Raw genomic sequence first — 18,596 nt, 5'->3', positions numbered from 1 at the left:
GCGAGGGCCTCCTCAGTCCTGAGTTGTTCTTTTGGTTTCCTGCCCATTGACACTTTGAGGCTGAGCAAAGTCTGTGGCCGAGGGAGCTGGAATTCATCGGTACTAAAACCAGCTGTGAGGTTTGACAGATTTCTGATGGAGATTGCTTTCCCTCTTCTTCAGTGATCAGTTTTCCCATCAGGTTTATACATTACCAATTTTTAAATTTCATAGTGTACTTACCACCCTTGCAATTATCCATAATAAAAAACCAATCCTACACAACAAATCCATTTCTAGCTCAGAAACCAAAACAAAGCCAGGCACTAGAATTGTAGAAGTTATTAGTGATGTCACACAGCATGAAATGTAACCATGCATCTTAATCAGTTTTGTTAAATTTAATTTAAAACGGTGTCTAATGGAGACAAAATATTTACAAAACCCCCCTATAATATTGTAGTTTGTTTTAACAAAAAAAACCTGAAACGTGGGTAAAGAAGAGGTAAAAGATGGGTCATACTCCCCAACAGTTTGGTTGATTTTTATGGAAAACTGTCTTAACAATTTTCCAGTAAGATCTGGAATGTACTCCAGGCTTCTGAAACTACAGACAATAGAAGTGTCTCCTACTGTAGTTTATTTTACAATGCCAAGGCAAGAAGCTTTTAAAGTAGCACAAATGGATTCTTCACTTCTACAAACTGGTTTGCATTCCAACTCACTTTTGAGATGCCTGGCTTCCTCTACTATTGGTACTGGCATCCACCAATCATGGTATTCTCTGTGGACTGACTAAGCTACAAAACTGTGTGCCAAAAAGAATGTGTATTCTGGTGGCAAAACAGCAAACGTTAGCTTATTTTCAAATTAGAAAACATTTAATTTTTAAAGATTAGCATAACTGTAATCAGCACCAACTTTTTTCCAAATAGGAATGTCTTTACTGAAATTTTAGAGTATCAACAGATGAAAAAAAATCAGAAATGAGCAAATGTAAGTTATGAGCAACAGAAAAGTATCTCACTGCTAATGTTTAGACACAACCTCTGGTGCCCATTAGTATCAAGGAGATTTTAATGTTTGAGGATTCTGTGCCCAATCCACAGAATACAGGGAAAGCACATGTGCAAATACTTGAGTCAAGAGAGAAACATTAGAAGCTATAATAATATTTATTTTAAAAAGTTATATCAAATACAACCATATATATTCGTGCCTATTTGAATAGCATTTTCATAATGTCAAACAGCACTGCCATTTTCCAGTGAAAACAATGACAAAGCATTTCAGCCTTCCTTTTCTTAATATTTTTAGTAATATACACCTCATATATTCTAGAGACAAAAAATTTTATCCAGAGTCCAGAGCTAAAGACATGATACTGAAAGCAGTCTCAGATGAAAAATACGAAAAAAAAAATCTGATTTCTAAAATACACAACTATTAGGCAAGAGATGAAAAAATTATTGCCTTCCAAAATTCTAACTACACTGTTTTGTACACATGGGATTTCATGTTGTAAAAAATATATTTTTTTCAATGCTTGCATGCTTTAAAGACAATATCAAATTTTTTTTTTCTTTTCTTTTTTTTTCTTTTTCCACAGTGGCACTTAAACATGCATCCCTTTCTGCTCAAACCCTTTTACAACTTTCCCCTCCAGAATTCACACAGTGGCTATATGGGGGTGGGTTAAAAAAAAAAAGTAGTAAAAATTATTTGCTTTTCTTAACAAAGACAATCAAGTAAAAACATTTTAATTTGGTAACAGCAGTTGAAAAGTCACGTGCACTTTAACATTCTGCAGAACTGTTACTGGGAAAAGAGGTGGCTACGAAAGGTCAAATACTGAAGCATTCCCTCCATATCTGAACTGCAAATAAGGCAATGTGTGTGTACAGGTTAAAAAAAGTTTATTGCAAAACAGTTCATGCTTTTGAGATGCAAACCAGGATACAACACAAACAAGCTGCTAATTTGAAATTAAAGAACTGAGTATTTAGTATGAAGTATTGTTCTTACATAACTGAATATGTGTATGTGGGGAATGGGTATCAATGTATTTATTAGGACTTTTTTAAAAAAATTATTTCTAAGTAACTATGAGGATTTCCCAGGAGTTGTTTTATGCAAGACAGTAATGGCTTACCAAGTGAGCAACGTAACTTTATATCTATACCTTTAAAAAAATCTCCAGTTTTTCTTTTCCTTAGATTATTTTTTCAGTTCCTTTAAAAGTATGAGCTGGTAACATGAATTGTACAGTCTGTACAGTCTTACTTTGTAAGTCTGAATTCTAGAGTTCTCCAATCCCGATACCCATAATATTTCTCAGTAAAAAGAACACCATTTATAAATTTTCATCATTATGTTTGAAACAAAAGCTACATTATAGAAAACTTCAGAAATCTTTTAAAACTAGCACATCAGTTTTTAAAAGCTTAATTGTAATTTTTGTGGGAAAGCAATGCAGCTTGTAAATTGCAATATTTGTCTGAATACAGAAGCAGAATTTTTACTAGACTTGCAGAAGGTGCCTTGAGCCCCTCACCATTTTATAAATCTGAAATAGAAGCAATACACCAACATTAAAACACATGGGAGATTTTAACTTTGGTTATTTTTTAGTAGTCTGCAAAGTAATTGTGGTACATTAGCTGAAAAATTACATTTAAACTTCCTGAAGTTGTCTGAAGGGCACAAGGAGTTAAAATGTTGTATTTATACCTGCAGTGCCTGAGAAGAATTGCATTCAAGCATGACTGCATGACAACACTTTCTCCTCCTGCCCTCATTACAAAACCATGACAGCAGTTTACAGAATTATATGTACAGAACTAATTTAGGGAAGTATTTAAGTATCGCCCATTCCCCTTATGCCTTTGATTTCTGTAGGAAGAAAAACACAAATTATGCTCCATGGACCATTCACTGTGAGGAAGACAGCAAAATTCTGCTGGATGAGTGAAGTCTGAAATTCCCTTAAATATCATACTGTAGTTAAAAAAAATTACTTCTGGTCCTTTACAATGGACTTTGGCCTAAAGCTACATCATGGGAAGAAACCTTTCAGCTTGTTAACAGTAGGAAAAGGCTATAAATTAGTGAACACTCTATAAGCATAGTTCTGCCATGTTAAGAACTGTTTGTCACTGAAAGAATGCACATTAAAAAAGGAAATCAGCTTTTTATTGACTACATCTTGGCAGGTCCATGGACTTAGGTGGACCTGAACTTTAGGTCTGGGTTATAAAATGTATGGTCAGTAATCAGTATTAGCCTTTTCCCTTGGTACCATGAACATAGTTTAAACTGCTACCTCTTAACTGCTTGACAGTGGAGATAAACATACTACATTAACCTTGACATTCCTCAGAAAAATCCAAGTGGTGTTTGCAGAATGACAATGTTTCTCAACAGAAAGGAATATGATTAGTCCTGTAATGCTTGACAAGGTTGTGCTTTCCAGGCACTGTTACTTTATATTCCTTACCTATTAAAACACTTAGGTGATAAAGTAACTTAGAAAGTGACTTCAGAGTTCAAATAAAAACCTCCATGCTTTTGTGATTATAAAAACATGTAACTGAGTCACAGTTAATGCAATTTAAGGGGTTTAGTTTTGTGGTTCTGTTTTTTGATTGTTTGTTTTTAATATAGGGCTGCTACATTATATAGTAAGAGAAATAATATATTTTTTAATCCTCTTTTAACAGAAGCTAAAAGATCCAAATTGCAAGCACTGCTATCAAATTGCCAGCCTATACCTATTTGTAAAAAGGAGAGTCTTAGTTTAGAATCAGTTTATGGCACAACAAAAGAAGGGAAATTAAAGCTGTGGAGAACTTACAGTTGAGCAAAGAAATAATTCAGTGCTTTACAGATTCCCGTTTTCAGTTTCACATAAATTTTAAACTGGAAGCAGAAATTTACGTCCTGAAAAATTATCCTATTTCAAACTGGCATATGAACACATGGACTTTTAAAGCCATTTTTAAGCTATAATAATTTGAGACATCAAAGATTAATAATGGTGTGCATGACAGTAATTTTAAAAAGACAATTTAAAATCAGTTTTTAAGAAGTAGTGCTGTCTCGTGTCAAAATCCATGTTGTCTTACACATACAAGTGATTCTGGTAACATTGGCAGAATTACAGCACACAGTTAAGTAAAAGAGAATTTAGCCCAATTATGTATAATGATCTAATATCCTAACCTACCAAGAAACCATTGCTGTAAACAAATCTTTACTGAGAGGTAAGAGCCCTTTCATGTACAGTACCACCTGATGCTGAATGTCTATTTCCATCTAGCTACCATCAGTTTCATACTGATTTCAATTAAATGTTACTATTGTGTAGTAATACAACTTTTGAATATTTTGATAAAGAAATTTGGGGTTATCTTTAGAAGATTCTTAGAATGCCTGTGCTACGTGTTAATGCATTAAGTGGACTACAGATTACACACTCTACTTATATTTCTGTATAATGTGTATGTAAACAGAATTTGTATTTCAAGCACCATTTAGGAAAATGAAACGTATCTCAATTGTTAAAGTTGAAAATCAAGTTTGGTCATTTCATTACACCACATTCATCCTGTGTATGAAAGCAAATGTCTTACAGCTATTAGAAGAAGTTCTCTCACATACTTTGCTCCCCAGTTTTTCTCAGGATCAGAAACAGCGTGATAAAAAAATTGTAAGGTGCATGAATAAAGGCCATTCCTGAAAAAGCTGCAACATTCTGACACTCATACAAAGCATTTCAGAAAAGAACATCCACACAAACATAAATATTGATTCGTAAAAGAGCTGCTTGCACAGGGGTCATTTCAGACTGCAGGAATGCACCTTATGTGTGTGGCACTGACTTTATGGCACCTAAATCCCCTCATCCTTTCTCCTAGACTCAGTTACAGCTCTTTCATACTGAGAGGTCAGAATGAAGGGTTGAGCCTGAAGATGAAAAAAGGACTGCAAAAGAGGTAGAAAACCTGTTTAACCCAACTGATCATATGCTACTTTTATAGTAAATACAGTGGCAAAACTAGAAATAGCATGAGAAAACAAAAACAAATCTAAAAAGAACAAAACCCAAACAAAACCTAAGATCTAAGAAGGAAAGTTACCTTTCAAAAGACAATAGGCCAATAACAAAAATCCTACTTTAAATATGTGTCTAAAAATTTTACAGTCGGAGCTGAAAGTAAACCCAGACAGTGTTAGAAGACCAAAAATCACTAGAGATTCAGGAATAATGTGATTATCGATAATATACTGAAGATTCTAATTGTAAAGTATGAAATTTATGGATTCACCATTCTCCTGCAGAATGGGTCATTTCAAAAGTGGACAGCAGGATCAAAAAGTTGACATTAAGTCACTCAGCATATAAAGTCACAAAATAAATTATCCAGGATAAACAGAATTTAATTTTCCCATTTTAAGTAATTTCTTACAAAGTACTTAGTAATCTAGGAGAACAACTAATTACTTGTATCTCCTTTTTCCATTAGTACTGAAGGAAATCAGTTGATGTTGGTTTTCGGCATCTTTTGTATTTTCTACAGAATTCTTCAAAACAATGCAAACTTGCTGTGTAAGTGCAAGTTACAGCTGCTACATGTATCTAACTTCGTTTATGTGAACAGTTTAAGTAATTTTAATACAGATACTCTTGTGAACAGATGTTCTGTAGTAGAAGTGCTACAGTTTTCTAAATTAGTGCAATCTTTTTTAGTATTTGCAGATTCCCTCTAAACTCTGACCTCCAGCCCCACTTTCATTCCTGCTTCCAGAACTCTGAAATGAACCCTGTTTGTGCAACATCCACACAGTAAAATTATAATGGAGACTTAGTGTTTTGACAATAAAAGGAAAAAAATAAAGTTGTCATTTCTCCTCTTCTTTATTCAAGTGGTTTCTAACAGATTCCAAAGACATATTCATGGCTGCTTGAAGCATGTCTTCTTCACTCATGTCACCTCCTAAAGAAAATAAATCCATTGTATTAAAAACAGAGAGTTAGTTCTCAACTGTAGTTAAATGCTTTCATTGTTCCTTTTGTCCACACCTGTTTTCAACCCCATCCCCATTTTAAAAAAACTTTTTTAAAAAATCATTGAACACTTTTCACCTAAATGTCCATCTACAATAGTCAGTTTGTAACAAGAAACACACATGAATTTTGAACCACCAGTACTTAAGGCTGTTAAGGCCTACATAACTCTGTTCTACCAGAAACTGTTTCCAGTAATTTTGTCAGGTATTACTTCAAGGTTATTACATTGTCATACAACTTTAGAAGTAATTTAGAGAACAAATCATTGACACAAAAGTTTACAATTTGTAACACTTAAGCCAAGCAAAACAATGAAAATCTCAGCCAGAATTCAAATGGGCTGACAGTAATGCTCTTCACTTTGAAACAGGATATTGACGTTCAAAACAGAACAAGCTTTACAAGGAAGTGATTCTTTACTTCACTGCCAAAAAGAATAATGTCTGTGATACGCAGTCTGTACGTAGGCTACTAAGGTGAAGAAGTAGGCACACAAGAAAAGTTAGGGAATAGCACAACACAATGGTGAAAAACATTTTAGTGTTGGAAATCAGCTTACAAAACAATACCTGGGTCAGCTTCTAGAGTGCTTGTGCTTAGAGTTGGCTTATCACGTGGATCTGGGGTCTGATCTTGCTGCTGTAGCTGTTGTTGCTGCCTGAAAATGTTATAAATTTATAAGAGAGTAAGATTAACATCACTATGAGACTTGTATTGAATCTTATTTCATTGTAAGGAAGGCCAAAAGTGAGAAGTAGAGCTTTTTTTGCAGTGCACTAAGACCACTCCACCTACAATCTCTTCAATCATTACACTCTGCTAACCTTCAGACCATTATCTTCCCAACATTTTATTCCAAATCACGTTACTATTTTCCCAGAATCTGTGTGTTCTGCATTCTCATCCTATCATGCAAAGTCTAAGTTTTCCCATCCATAGCATTTCTCTCTGGTCTTTATTTCCTCTATGACTAGGAGACAGAAATAAGGAAAAGTTACAACATCCCAACTACGTATTAAGAAGAGACTTCAGAACAGCAAGATAAAATATAACCTATAACCCTTTAATTTGACGCATGCTTGAAGCAGCGTTGCCAGGAGCAAAATCTTAAAGAATTAATACTTTTCTTCAGTAATATAATTACAGAAATCTACAGGATTTAACAGAAAATATTTTTATAGCATGTATGTTTTCTTTCTTCCCAAGACTAACAGCATTACTAACAGCTCCCCACATATTTAAAGGTTGCTTCTTTTCTTCATAGGAACCTCCTGGGAACAGCAACATTCAGGTACTGTTAGGAAAATATGTTGAGACAAAAGTTGAGCTGGACCTCAGTCAGAAACCCATCCACACCCCAAAAGCACTGAAATATACAACATGTACTTCCACATGCAGTTTTCTGTCAACTACTTTACTTTTCAAAATATACTTGTCTTCTCCTTCGCAGTTCTTCTGAAGAAAGAGACTCTTTCTGACTGGTGTGAGGTGACTGAGGAACATTCTGTGGTAATGAGTCCACAAACTCACTTCGACGACTACCTAAAACCAGAACATGCCATATCCTACTAAGTACAGCAAAACAAGGTTAGTAAGTGAAAGCTTGAGAAAATGTCAAACTTGAGGAGACTTGCTGGAGAATCAAGCATATAAGCTAGCTTTACTAGATACTATCTCTCCTCCTCACCTTAGGACTGGTTCCCTTATCTCCTGCAACCCTTTGCTAATTTATTCTTACTTCCTAATGATCAATGTTAACATGAAAATTGCAATTTCCCAAGTCACAGAAAGGAAATAGCCACTGAAAATTCTGGACACTCCTTCCATGCCTCAAAGCCACTCTTAACAGAGAGCTTGATGCATGCTGGAAAAGGTGGCTGACTGAAACTGCCTAAAGCATAAGCAACATGAGCACTGTAAGATAAATTCATACGAGCACTCACCTTGCATGCTGAGTTGAATGGCTCTGCGAAGATCAGCTTCTTCATCCTCCATATCAATTTCTTGCCTACTTAGAGCCAGGGCTCTCTGAAAATTCTCTTCATCCTCATCTAACATGCCAGTCCCATCAAAAGGATGGTTAACTTCTATTGCTTGGTCTGTATCACTTCTGGGTAGCCTGTGAAATTGATGTATTTATGGCAGGATTTGGACATAAATTATATTGAATTTTACTTTGAGATTTAAAGTAAATATTTTCTGCTGCTTTAACTCTATTTTAACTTTTGAAAAAAACTATTGTGAAAATCTTATATATAAACAAATATTTTCATTTCTACATCAAAAAGTACAAGAGATTTGTAGAGCCTGCAGCTGTAAAAATGAAAATACTGCAATTCTAAATCCATGCATATAGAATTAAGATTCTGTTTGACAAGAAAAACTTTAAAAACAGTAAGGCTACAAAAACTATTTAAAGAATTACACCAGTAGAAAATATTGCATGTGATCTCCTTCTTTGGAAGCTTTGATGACCACACTAGAGCAACAGATCCTCTATAAAGTATACCCAATTATACTGCCAAGTAATTTGTTTTTATTTCATCAATTTACGACATCACTTCACCTTTACAAAGTAGAACAATAATAATGATAACTTAACTCCTCTGAAAAACCCTATGATTTTTTATCAGTATGCAATTTATTTACTGTGAAAATGTGATAATATTATTGCAGAGACAGCATGCTTTTAAATTAACTGTATGCAACAAAACAGAGCACAACATTTACAGTGAAATTATTCCAAATTGGAATGCTGTATGGCTTATATGATATATAGAAAAAAATGAGAAACCAGCATCTAAATTGCACAAAACAGAATGCACAAGCCAGTCTTAATTACATTTCAGCCATATTACATATGGATATATTTCCATTAACCATAGTTTGGTAAGATTTGCTAACCCACTTTACAATAATTAAAAAAATATTTTAATTATGAAGTTAAAACTCTGCACTGCATAACACCTATGCCTATGGAAAGACTGAATCCTTATGAATGTAGTTTTTGCCCACTTAAAAATACACCATTTGTATTCTGCCAGCTTGCTTTTACTGTGTGTTACAGTAGTGAGTATATTGCACTACAGGTGCTGCTAATGACACCTTAAGGGGGTTGTCTCCATGGAGGCATTAACCATAGAAACCAATCATACTCAGCACTATTAAAATGAAATCCCCATTTACCTTACCTCTGATCCCTTAACTGTGCTGTCTCCTCTCCAATCAGCTTTGGTCGCTGCATCTGCTGAACCCGAATCATCTGCAATAGCTGATCAGCTTCACAGTCTGGCAGGTCACCTTTTACTACAAATATGGAATAACCTGAGAAAAATAAATCATAAGTCTACAGCATTAAGGTGCATGCATAAACACTCTGAAATGCACACTATATCAAACACAACGATGTAAAATTTATTACAATGTAAGGCTCTGCTTTTTATTAAAAGGACCTGGGTTATTTCACTGTTTCAATCATAAAAGAATACGTAAGTTCTAATAAATAATAAGTATTACCTACTTTTAATAAATGAGATTTAACATCTCCAAGTTACTATTACCTTCCTGTTGTAATTGAGCCAAGAATAGTGCAAGATATGTATCTGATATTAGTTCTGGACCCATCAAGAGAGAGTTCAAGTTAAACCACTGTAATTAAGAAAAAAAAAAAAGGTTTGAGAGAACAAATTAGCATAAAGATTACTTGGTAATCCATTTCTGTACATTATGGTAATTTCCTATGATGGAATATGTGAATAAATCTAGTAAAACAAACTATCAGATTATAAGTCTTTTGAAGCACAACATCTATACTGCTAAAGGTTACTAAAGCTTTTCAGCTAACAGGGGACCTGAAGCAGGGCAATTACTACATGCTCTCTCCCATTACTGAACAGTCACCAGGCAAACAGATTAAAACAGGTAAATCAAAATCTAATGGTAGAAGATTTATTTTGGATACCATTCTAAAACTCTGCTTAATCCTAGTTTAACATCTGTTCAGAACCCAAAGGACAATTAAACTAATTAAGAAATTAGCAGATACAGGAAACAGAAAGTGAATTCTTTCCATTAAATATTTTCATTAAACATACTGCCTGCAATAGCTGGTGATGCTGAAAGAATACTTTTTACTTCTCTCCAAGATAAATTTTAAGCTTAAAAATCATCTGAGATAAACATATACAGATAGATAATTTCTAGATCCCCAAAGAAGATAACTAGTCATTTATAATATTAATTCTTAAGAGAAAATGTATTCAACATGGACAATAAAATATTCTACCTTTAAAACCCCATATATAGTGCAATAAATCTAAAGAACTTTTTTTATACTAGACTCATTCAGTGTTACCAATTTTAAGCAGGAAGCACAGTTTGTGAGAGCAGGAGAACTCTATTTCCATTCTCACATAAATGCATTTCTATACACAAACTTCCATATAGGCACTCATGTAAGTGCAGTGATCATTCTGCCATTCAGTCCCTTTGTCAAAACCACCTTTTGCTACTAGAAAAGTGTAAGACGACCAACAGTGTTGGCATGGGGAATAAAAAGCTATATAATCAAATATAATGGGCAGATTACAGACAAACTTTTAAAAGGGAGTATGGAGGAGGAAGGTTTTGGCTTTACCTGTAATAGAAGACAAGCAGATGAAATCTAAGCCAACCTATTTTGTCTATTTTCTCTCTTTACTCTCTAGGTAACAGGCACCTAGTATTGTCTTCATGTGGTTACAAGACAGATGTACAAGCAAAAGATGTACCCCCTCCAACTTAAAACATTTTGGTCTAGAATGCTATCTCACAAAATTCCACACAACATGGTTCCATATACAGTAGGGAACAACACTGATGCACTTTCAAGAGACCATTCAAATATGTAAAAATTGCCTGTAAGCATTACCCACACTTTTAAGCTAAAGAAAAACACCCAGAACTTAGTTTGTTTACTCACAGATTAATTATATTTCTTTTAAATGGGATGACAACATAAGTAGCCACCACTTGCAAAATGAGCCTAAATTGGTAGAGTGACTCCTGCCCACTGTTGTAGAATCTAGAAGCTTGTTACATGAACATTATCTATGGAAAAAAAAAACCCCACAAAGCCAAAACAAAACCAAAAAACCAAACACTAAACCAGCTTATGCTGTATAAAGCTTATGCAGTATGATCCAGAACAATGAATGGCTACTGAAATAAAACACCTCATTGGTGTTACAAGGGATGCAGATGTGACTTGTGACTTGTGTTATTGTATATGTACCATATACTGGTATGGCCATCCCTTACTTTTACTAATTATTTCATACTTATAACTGTTTCAGAAAGTTCCCTAAAATAGTGCAAAGTTGTGATTCTACTTCCCCTGCCTTACCCTGATGGATACTCTTAAATATGAGCAAACACAAATATTAATTCTTTTGAAATTTGAACTTCTTCTTACACCCTGTCAATTTAAACATGCAAAATCATTTCTACAGTGTCAATAATTAAGTGCATTAAGTGTGAACTCTATAGGGATGCTAATTATTGCTTAGGACTCCCCACTCCCCTTCCTTCCCATCCCTAAAATTTTTCTGCTATTTTTTATGCAGAAAAGAAATAAAACAGCTTAAGGTATTGCACATACTCTACCAAAGCTGCAGCTCCCTAGAGGACAGGAATTGATCCTAGGGTCTTCCCCCAGTCTAAAATTTATAAAAAACTGCCTGGCATTCTTGTGATTAAACAAACATTTGCTATTTTTAAATATGGAATACTATTAAAGCAAATTGCAGCAAAAGTTTGCAAAAGGCCAACGCATGGTCTACTTGCAACCATTTTTCCACCCCCATTCTGAAGTCAATTTTAAAATAAAAAAAAGACAATGTCACCTGTTTTCCTAACTTTCGAACTGTAAACCAGTGTTCCTTATAATTACAAATAAATGACTTTTCATTTCTGTAAAAAGAAAAACAAAAGGTATAGATAAAATTAAACACTCTAATATTGGAGTGTATATTAATGTTTAAGTTCTTTCTTACCACTAATTTAAACTTACACAATAGAATTTCAGTAATACAACTGCTGTTATTACAGAGTACTCATACTGCTTTTATAACATTTAGGAAGTTGTCAACATTACTGAAATCTCCATATGCTTCTGATGCCACACATACTGAAATATCATGAAAGCACAGAGGACAGACATTCATATACACCCCCAAAAGGGAAAAAAAATAAAGTCAAAGGGTATAGTAAGATCATCAAAATCTAACAGAGCTTGAAAGAATAATTAAAAAAAAAATTTAAATCATAGATTATTACTTTTCTGTAAAATGAAAGCAGGGTGCTAAGAAAAAAACATCTTACATAGGATCGATCCCCAGCCTCTGATACTCTGGGCTGTTGAACAGGATTAGCTCTAAACCCCAAACTTTCAAGGCATTGCTAATAACCTGTCAAAAAAAAAAAAGCATTTTTAATGAGTCAAACACATTCACATCTAAATTTAAGCAATGCAACCATCTTAGCTACTATAAACCATTACACTGTTTTCATAAAACTTTGATTTCAAAACATTGCTAGGGAAGCTAGGAATCACATCATTCAAAGCACAGCTCACAAATCTATAAGCAAACATAACATATATACTCTAGCTAAGGGGAAATAACAAGCCTAGGATTTGACTGAGATGATAATAAGCTTTCTCCCCTAGACAAAGCTGTAACTTCACCTCCCACAGACACTTTCTAAGTTGTCATCTCTCTGCTCTCAATGTATTGCTCTGCCCCCCCTGGCCCCTAAAATACAATCTCATCACAGTAGCTTTCTGAAATTCTGCACCACTGGATTGTCACAGGATGAGTCAGTTATATTAGCACAAACACTTTTACACTAATTCTTTAAAGCTACCTGAAATAATGCTGTAAGATATTTTAAATTAAAAATTCATCTTCCTTTCAGTGAGCCAACTACATAGCAAGTGAGCAAAGCAATGACATGCAGAACCAGTAGAATATTAGGAAGCTTTTTTTTTTTTTCAGTATTGAAACAGCACAATCAAGAGTACAAGAAATGCCAAACTGTTAGAGGCTTTTCACTGAATACAAAACCAGTCCCATTCTGGAGACTCTGAAGGAAGGGAGGCTCTGAAGGCATTCCAGAACATTGACAAGCACCTCTGACAGCCCAGGACAGACAAAGGTACAAGGCATTGCCTTTCAGCTCTAGTCTAGACACAAGCCCCAACTCTGTGTTCAATACCTTTTTGTAGCTGTTGTTCTGGTTTAAATATGTTATTAAATATTTTTCCATTACAGTTCTAAAAAAGAAACAAACAAACAAAAAAACCCACAAACAAACAGAAAAAAAGAAAACACCCAACTCTAACGTGCCTGGAATGTTTCATTAAATCTGGAATGCAGATATTGCAGCTTTTTCCATTCTGCAGGTCACTGTGATAATCCTACAACCATTGCCAAGGGTTTTATAGACTATAATTTGAGAAAACAATCCCAAGCCTGCTTTTTCAACTGTAGTCAATAAGAGCCAAGGTCTATACCTGAAGTCTCCATAAGAAACAACTCAGAAAAAAAGTTATTGCCAGCAAATGCCATTTCACAGTTCAGGAGTCCATGCTTCTACTGTGTGGTTAAGATCCCACGAACTGAAAAACTGCAAGTCACAGCTCTTAAAGGGAAACACTGAAGAATTAAAGCCTAGCTCTTAATCCCATTAAGTCTATACATTGGCATCAAGATGAAAAAGCTCAGTGCCATTTAAATGATATGAGAGAGCAATGATGTTCTGGCTTATATCAGAAATTGTGTGACTAACAGGACTAGGGAAGTAATCCTGCCCCTGACTTGGGCACTGGTGAGGCCCCAGCTCAAGTACTGGGTCCAGTTTTGGGCACCTCAATACAAAAAGGACATTGAGGTGATGGAGCAAGTCCAAAGAAGGGCAACAAAGCTGGTGAAGGGTTTGGAAAACATCCCTTATGAGGAGAGACTGAGGGTGTTGGGGCTGTATAGTCTGGGGAAAGGGAGGCTGAGGGGAGACCTTATCACTGTTTACAAATACCTGAAAGGAGGTTGTAGTGTCTCTTCTCACTGGTGACAGATGACAGGACAAGGGGAAATGGCTTCAAGTTGCATCAGGTGAAATTTAGGTTGGATATCAGGAAGAAACTTTACAGAAAGGGTTGTTAAGCAATGGAACAGGCTCCCCAGGGAAGTGGCTGAGTCTCCGTCCCTGAATGTGTTTAAAAATTGCTTGGACGTGGTGCTTAGGGACGTGGTTATGTGGTGAGTCATTGGGAATAGGGTAATAGGGTTAGGACAAGGCTGGACTTGATGATTTTGAAGGTCTTTTCCAGCCTGAGCAATTCTGTGACTCTATAACATATATCATGCAAATAAAATATCTATCAGTATAGAGCTGTGCTTACTTGAATTGAGAAGAATCCACTATCATCCATATTTACAGAAGGCTGCTGCTCAGCATGAGGTTGTGAGGGAGAAAAGGGGAAAATGGAGTAAGAATTAAAGGTCAGAAATAATTCAGTTTGTCAAACAACTATAACTGCACATAACTAAAGCAGCAATTAAATATGTTTTGGTCTGTAAGGCTGATTACATTGCCCAAATAAGCTTACTAATTAAAAATTCAAACCTTTAAATTAGAAATGGTCAGTGGTTAAAGGACAGACAGGCATGGGAAATTCTGTTCCTATCTCTGCCACCATCTTAGAAAAACAAAAGGCCAATTGCTGATCCTCCTCCTTGCCATGCCTGACCTTCCCACCCCCAAGATGAAGATAATGTAGCTTATTGTAGAGTTACTGTGAAGCTGTACCAGTACCATCTGAAAATGCTACACATAAGACAACAATGAAAAGGTCTATAAATTTAATAAGATTTAGCACAAGGAAATGAACCTTCTCTAGCTATGCAGGAATAGCAGGTCTTTTCCACACAATATTAGAGCCCAGGCAAATACCAAGCAGCATCAAATTAAGATTTTACCTGTAAAAACGTTCTATATTCTTCACTAGAAACTCCTCCCTCTGCCATTCTCATTCTTTCTTCTTCATCCAACTGCTGTGCAATAGAGGATAACTCAACAGGACTAAAATATTCCCCTTGTAGCAAATTATTCAGACAGTGCTGAGCACACAGTGAGCCTTCTTGCTAACATTGGAAGAGAAAAAAAAGACCAAAGGCAACAAAAAAAAGTCATGTTAATATTTTTACTCTGCAAAATGACTCATCATCTCATTCTGGCAAACTTTCTGCTCTCCCCTCTCACCCAGAATGCCATATATTCTCTAGATGCATTACATACTGCAAGCTATAGAATACAACTGTCCCAACAATTTGCTGGGGAAAAAACTCAGCACTCCTACTAATTTATCTCCACAACGGAGATTTCATGTAAAAATGCTACTTTTGAGAACAGTGTAGAAATTGCCAGTGGCCTGACTAAATCACACAAAGACCCTGCAACCATAAGGACAATAGATTCCATCCTCTTCCAAAATGCCACTACATGAAAATTAAACTGTTTAGGTCTCTATATCCCAGTAACAAATGCTTTCTGCACCAGATGCTCTCATTCCTTTTTAAGTCTTCTTTCCAGGTGTGGCTATCAACAATCTGCTCTTAAGCTCCACTTGTGGATAAAGAAAACCAAACTGTTAGGACCTTGATGAGATTTACATCTGCACTTCATTTCAACTTGCTAACCCAGTTCAGGCAATACCCAATATGGTTATTGCCAAGAAAGTGACCAGAGGCTTGAGGAGCAGTAAAGCTCATTTTCCACATGAACTTCATGCACAGGAACGAGGTAAATGAAGCTAATACTACTGGTTCTAAAATCTTGATGAATATGATGAACTGACAAGAAAAAAAAAATTCAGAATATTAAACAATGAAAATATTTTTGTTGATACACCATTGAAATGGAAAACACTTCAGATACTTTAATCCATACCCAGCATATTGGAAAAAAGAGAAATGTTATTATTATTATTCAGATTTCCATGAAAGCCTCATACAAATCATATGCACAGATCTCTTATGATCTTCCTTGAAGCCTGAACCTTGAAAGTTCCCTTTACCCCAGATGACAGAATCTTCCTCTGGCTTCATCACTCAACCAAGCAATGAGTTATTACACCTGGACTGGCTGCACAGCCACGGTCCAACAGAATCCAAAACCATCCACCAGCTCTCCTCTTTCCCAAAATAAGAAACTCAAGACTAAACACAAGTTCCTGTCCCCTTGGGACCACAGCTCTGCTGCTTGCTGCTCAGATGATAAAACTGTAACAGAAGAAGCTGCTCAAGAATCACAAGTTTCTCCAAGAGAATTATATGAAACAGATTTAAAAAGAAGGAGATATTCAAATACCTTTGCAAATTAGTTGTATTACAGATTTAAATCTTAATTTCAATAGAAGGATCTCTGCTTGTACTGTTTTAACTTAAACATTAATATATAAAATTTGTATGTGTTAAGTGCAGAATGCAGAAAACTCATCTTAGTTTTTGACTGACAATAATTTCCTTTTTTTGTGGGTGTGTGCACAGAATACTGCATCTTTTCATAATCTGAAATCCCATCGTTGAAACTTAGGCTGATATAAGGTGCTGCCCTGCTTCCAGTGTTTTAACCACTTGCATCTTATCAAAGAAGGGGCCAACTTCTAAGGTAAGGCTCCTTAAGCCCCCTCCTTAAGTCCTCTTTCTATTCTGCTAGAAACAGCACATCACTTAGGTTTTGTAAATGCCCTTTATAATTACAATGCATTTCCTATTGGAACACCTGAAGTGTGCAGATTCATGTGGTGCAAATTTTTAAATATTTTGACAAGAATTTAGTGCACTTTATGGGAGGGAATAAGAAGACTGAGGTTCAATTAAATTTTCCCTAGAATAACAATAATAAGATAAAAATATCTGGTCCCCCAATTTAAAACTCACCTTCAAGTGTAGCTTCACAATGTGTAGCTAATTTATCAGGAAGGAGTTCTGTTTCATGTGTGAGATGTGCAAGACTGTACCACTTCTCCCCCAAAACCTATAGCAACTACTAATTACAATTAGCTTGTAATGTTGCTTGTATAATGCTCTGACTCTTCGTTTTCAGCAGGTTTGTTATTACACTACATGGCAACTTAGTCATAAAGAAGTTATAATTTCATTACATGATAGGCTAGGCCAGACAAAAGAAAGGTTCACTTGTTTTGAACTAATTTTCAAATCTAGACTGGAACTCAAGGTCACCGTAGCTGAGGCTGCAATGGCTGAAATCCAACACTCATCCTTCAAACAGCCACTGCTTAGCATCAGAATTCTTGCCAAGTGTTGCTACACAAACTCAGTTTGAAAGAACATTCCTTGGGTTCTATGGATTTCAGAAGAGTAATTTATTCGTTATTTTAAAGACTGTTATATGACTATCTTGCTTTATTTTCTAAGTAAATCAGCCATTATGCATGAAAGCAGTCTATTAAAAATAGCTTTAATTTTAATAGAGTAGAGATGTAGAGACATTGGCAAATTACATGAAAAATATAATTATATTTGAATAGCATTAAGTATAAATAGCATATGTTTGTGAACCTGAATAAAGCAGAGCAGTTGACAGAAACATTCATTCTCCAAAACAGGAAAGCACAGGACATGAATTAGGATTTCCTGAGCAGCTCTCCCTTTCCCTGCTCATTTCACAACCCCTGCCACGTCTGCCTAGGTGAATAGATGTGCCTGAGTGCTCTGCCTGCCGCTGCTCAGCCTCATGCTCAGTTCCCAGTCACGCAAATTTTCAAGAAACAGAAAAATCTGTAGTCTGCACCTTCCCATACTTGAGTTCTACTTCTAAACGCCCAGGAAGAGCAGCCAGAGAACACGCTGAGGCTCAGCCTCGACCCTCTTCCACCTCCAGAAACATTTCTTTACCCTGCAGAGCCCGGAGGCCTTGCAGAGCCGGGCCGGGCCATAGGGATGTGCGAGTTCCCCAGCACTCTCCTGAGAGGGAGCAAACGGAGCCGCTTCCTCATCCCGCCACAGGAAGGACGCCGGGGAGGGGCAGCGCAGCCCGGCAGAGCCAAGCATACCCCGTGGGGACAAGGGGCTGCCCGGGGCCAGCGCAGGGACGGGAGACCCGACCCCCCCGTCCCAGAACAGCACAGCTGAGGCCTAGACCGGCCGGGAGGCCCCGGTGAGGGGCAGAACCCTGCCCCATTCCCATTCCCGTTCCCGTCCCCGCACTCACCCGCTCATGGAAGATGGACTCCATGTTTATTGTCACCGGACAGGCCTCCGTCTCACGTGACCCCCAGCCAATCAAACCTTCCCTGAGCCGCGGCCGCCGCAGCCAATCCGCGCAGGCTCCCTGCTGGGCCGGGCACCCCGGATAGGGGCGGCGGTGGTGACAGCGCCCCCTGGCGGCAAGGAGGCCGCGGCCCGGGGCTGCTCCTGCCGGGCTCAGAGCGGGCGGGCTCCGCAGCGCCCCAGGGTCCCGCCCCCTTCAGTCGTGGCCCAGCACT

General features: G+C 36.7%; 1 protein-coding gene across 2 annotated transcripts; it reads right to left on the bottom strand.

The window, feature by feature from the left end:
* Positions 1 to 3,149: 3,149 nt before the first annotated feature.
* ATXN3 (ataxin 3) lies at positions 3,150 to 18,407 on the bottom strand. Of its 2 annotated transcripts, none has more exons than XM_071745756.1 (11): positions 18,323 to 18,407; positions 15,067 to 15,231; positions 14,490 to 14,534; positions 12,410 to 12,495; positions 11,932 to 11,998; positions 9,610 to 9,697; positions 9,241 to 9,373; positions 7,993 to 8,168; positions 7,468 to 7,591; positions 6,619 to 6,707; positions 3,150 to 5,975 (listed from the first exon to the last, which is right to left on the bottom strand). In XM_071745756.1, the coding sequence occupies exons 1-11, from the start codon at positions 18,344 to 18,346 to the stop codon at positions 5,881 to 5,883; spliced, it is 1,092 nt and encodes a 363-aa protein (XP_071601857.1). In that variant the 5' UTR covers positions 18,347 to 18,407; the 3' UTR covers positions 3,150 to 5,880. The 2 variants fall into 2 exon arrangements, with proteins under 2 accessions (XP_071601857.1, XP_071601856.1); XM_071745755.1 differs by lacking the exon at positions 18,323 to 18,407 and adding an exon at positions 13,304 to 13,361 and having other exon boundaries at positions 15,067 to 15,207.
* Between the last annotated feature and the right edge of the window lie 189 nt (positions 18,408 to 18,596).

This window comes from Heliangelus exortis, chromosome 5, assembly GCF_036169615.1.
Source record: "Heliangelus exortis chromosome 5, bHelExo1.hap1, whole genome shotgun sequence".
NCBI classification, from domain to species: Eukaryota; Metazoa; Chordata; class Aves; order Apodiformes; family Trochilidae; genus Heliangelus; species Heliangelus exortis.
Note: the sequence above shows the minus strand (reverse complement) of the source record. Positions and strands in the feature narration are given on the sequence as shown.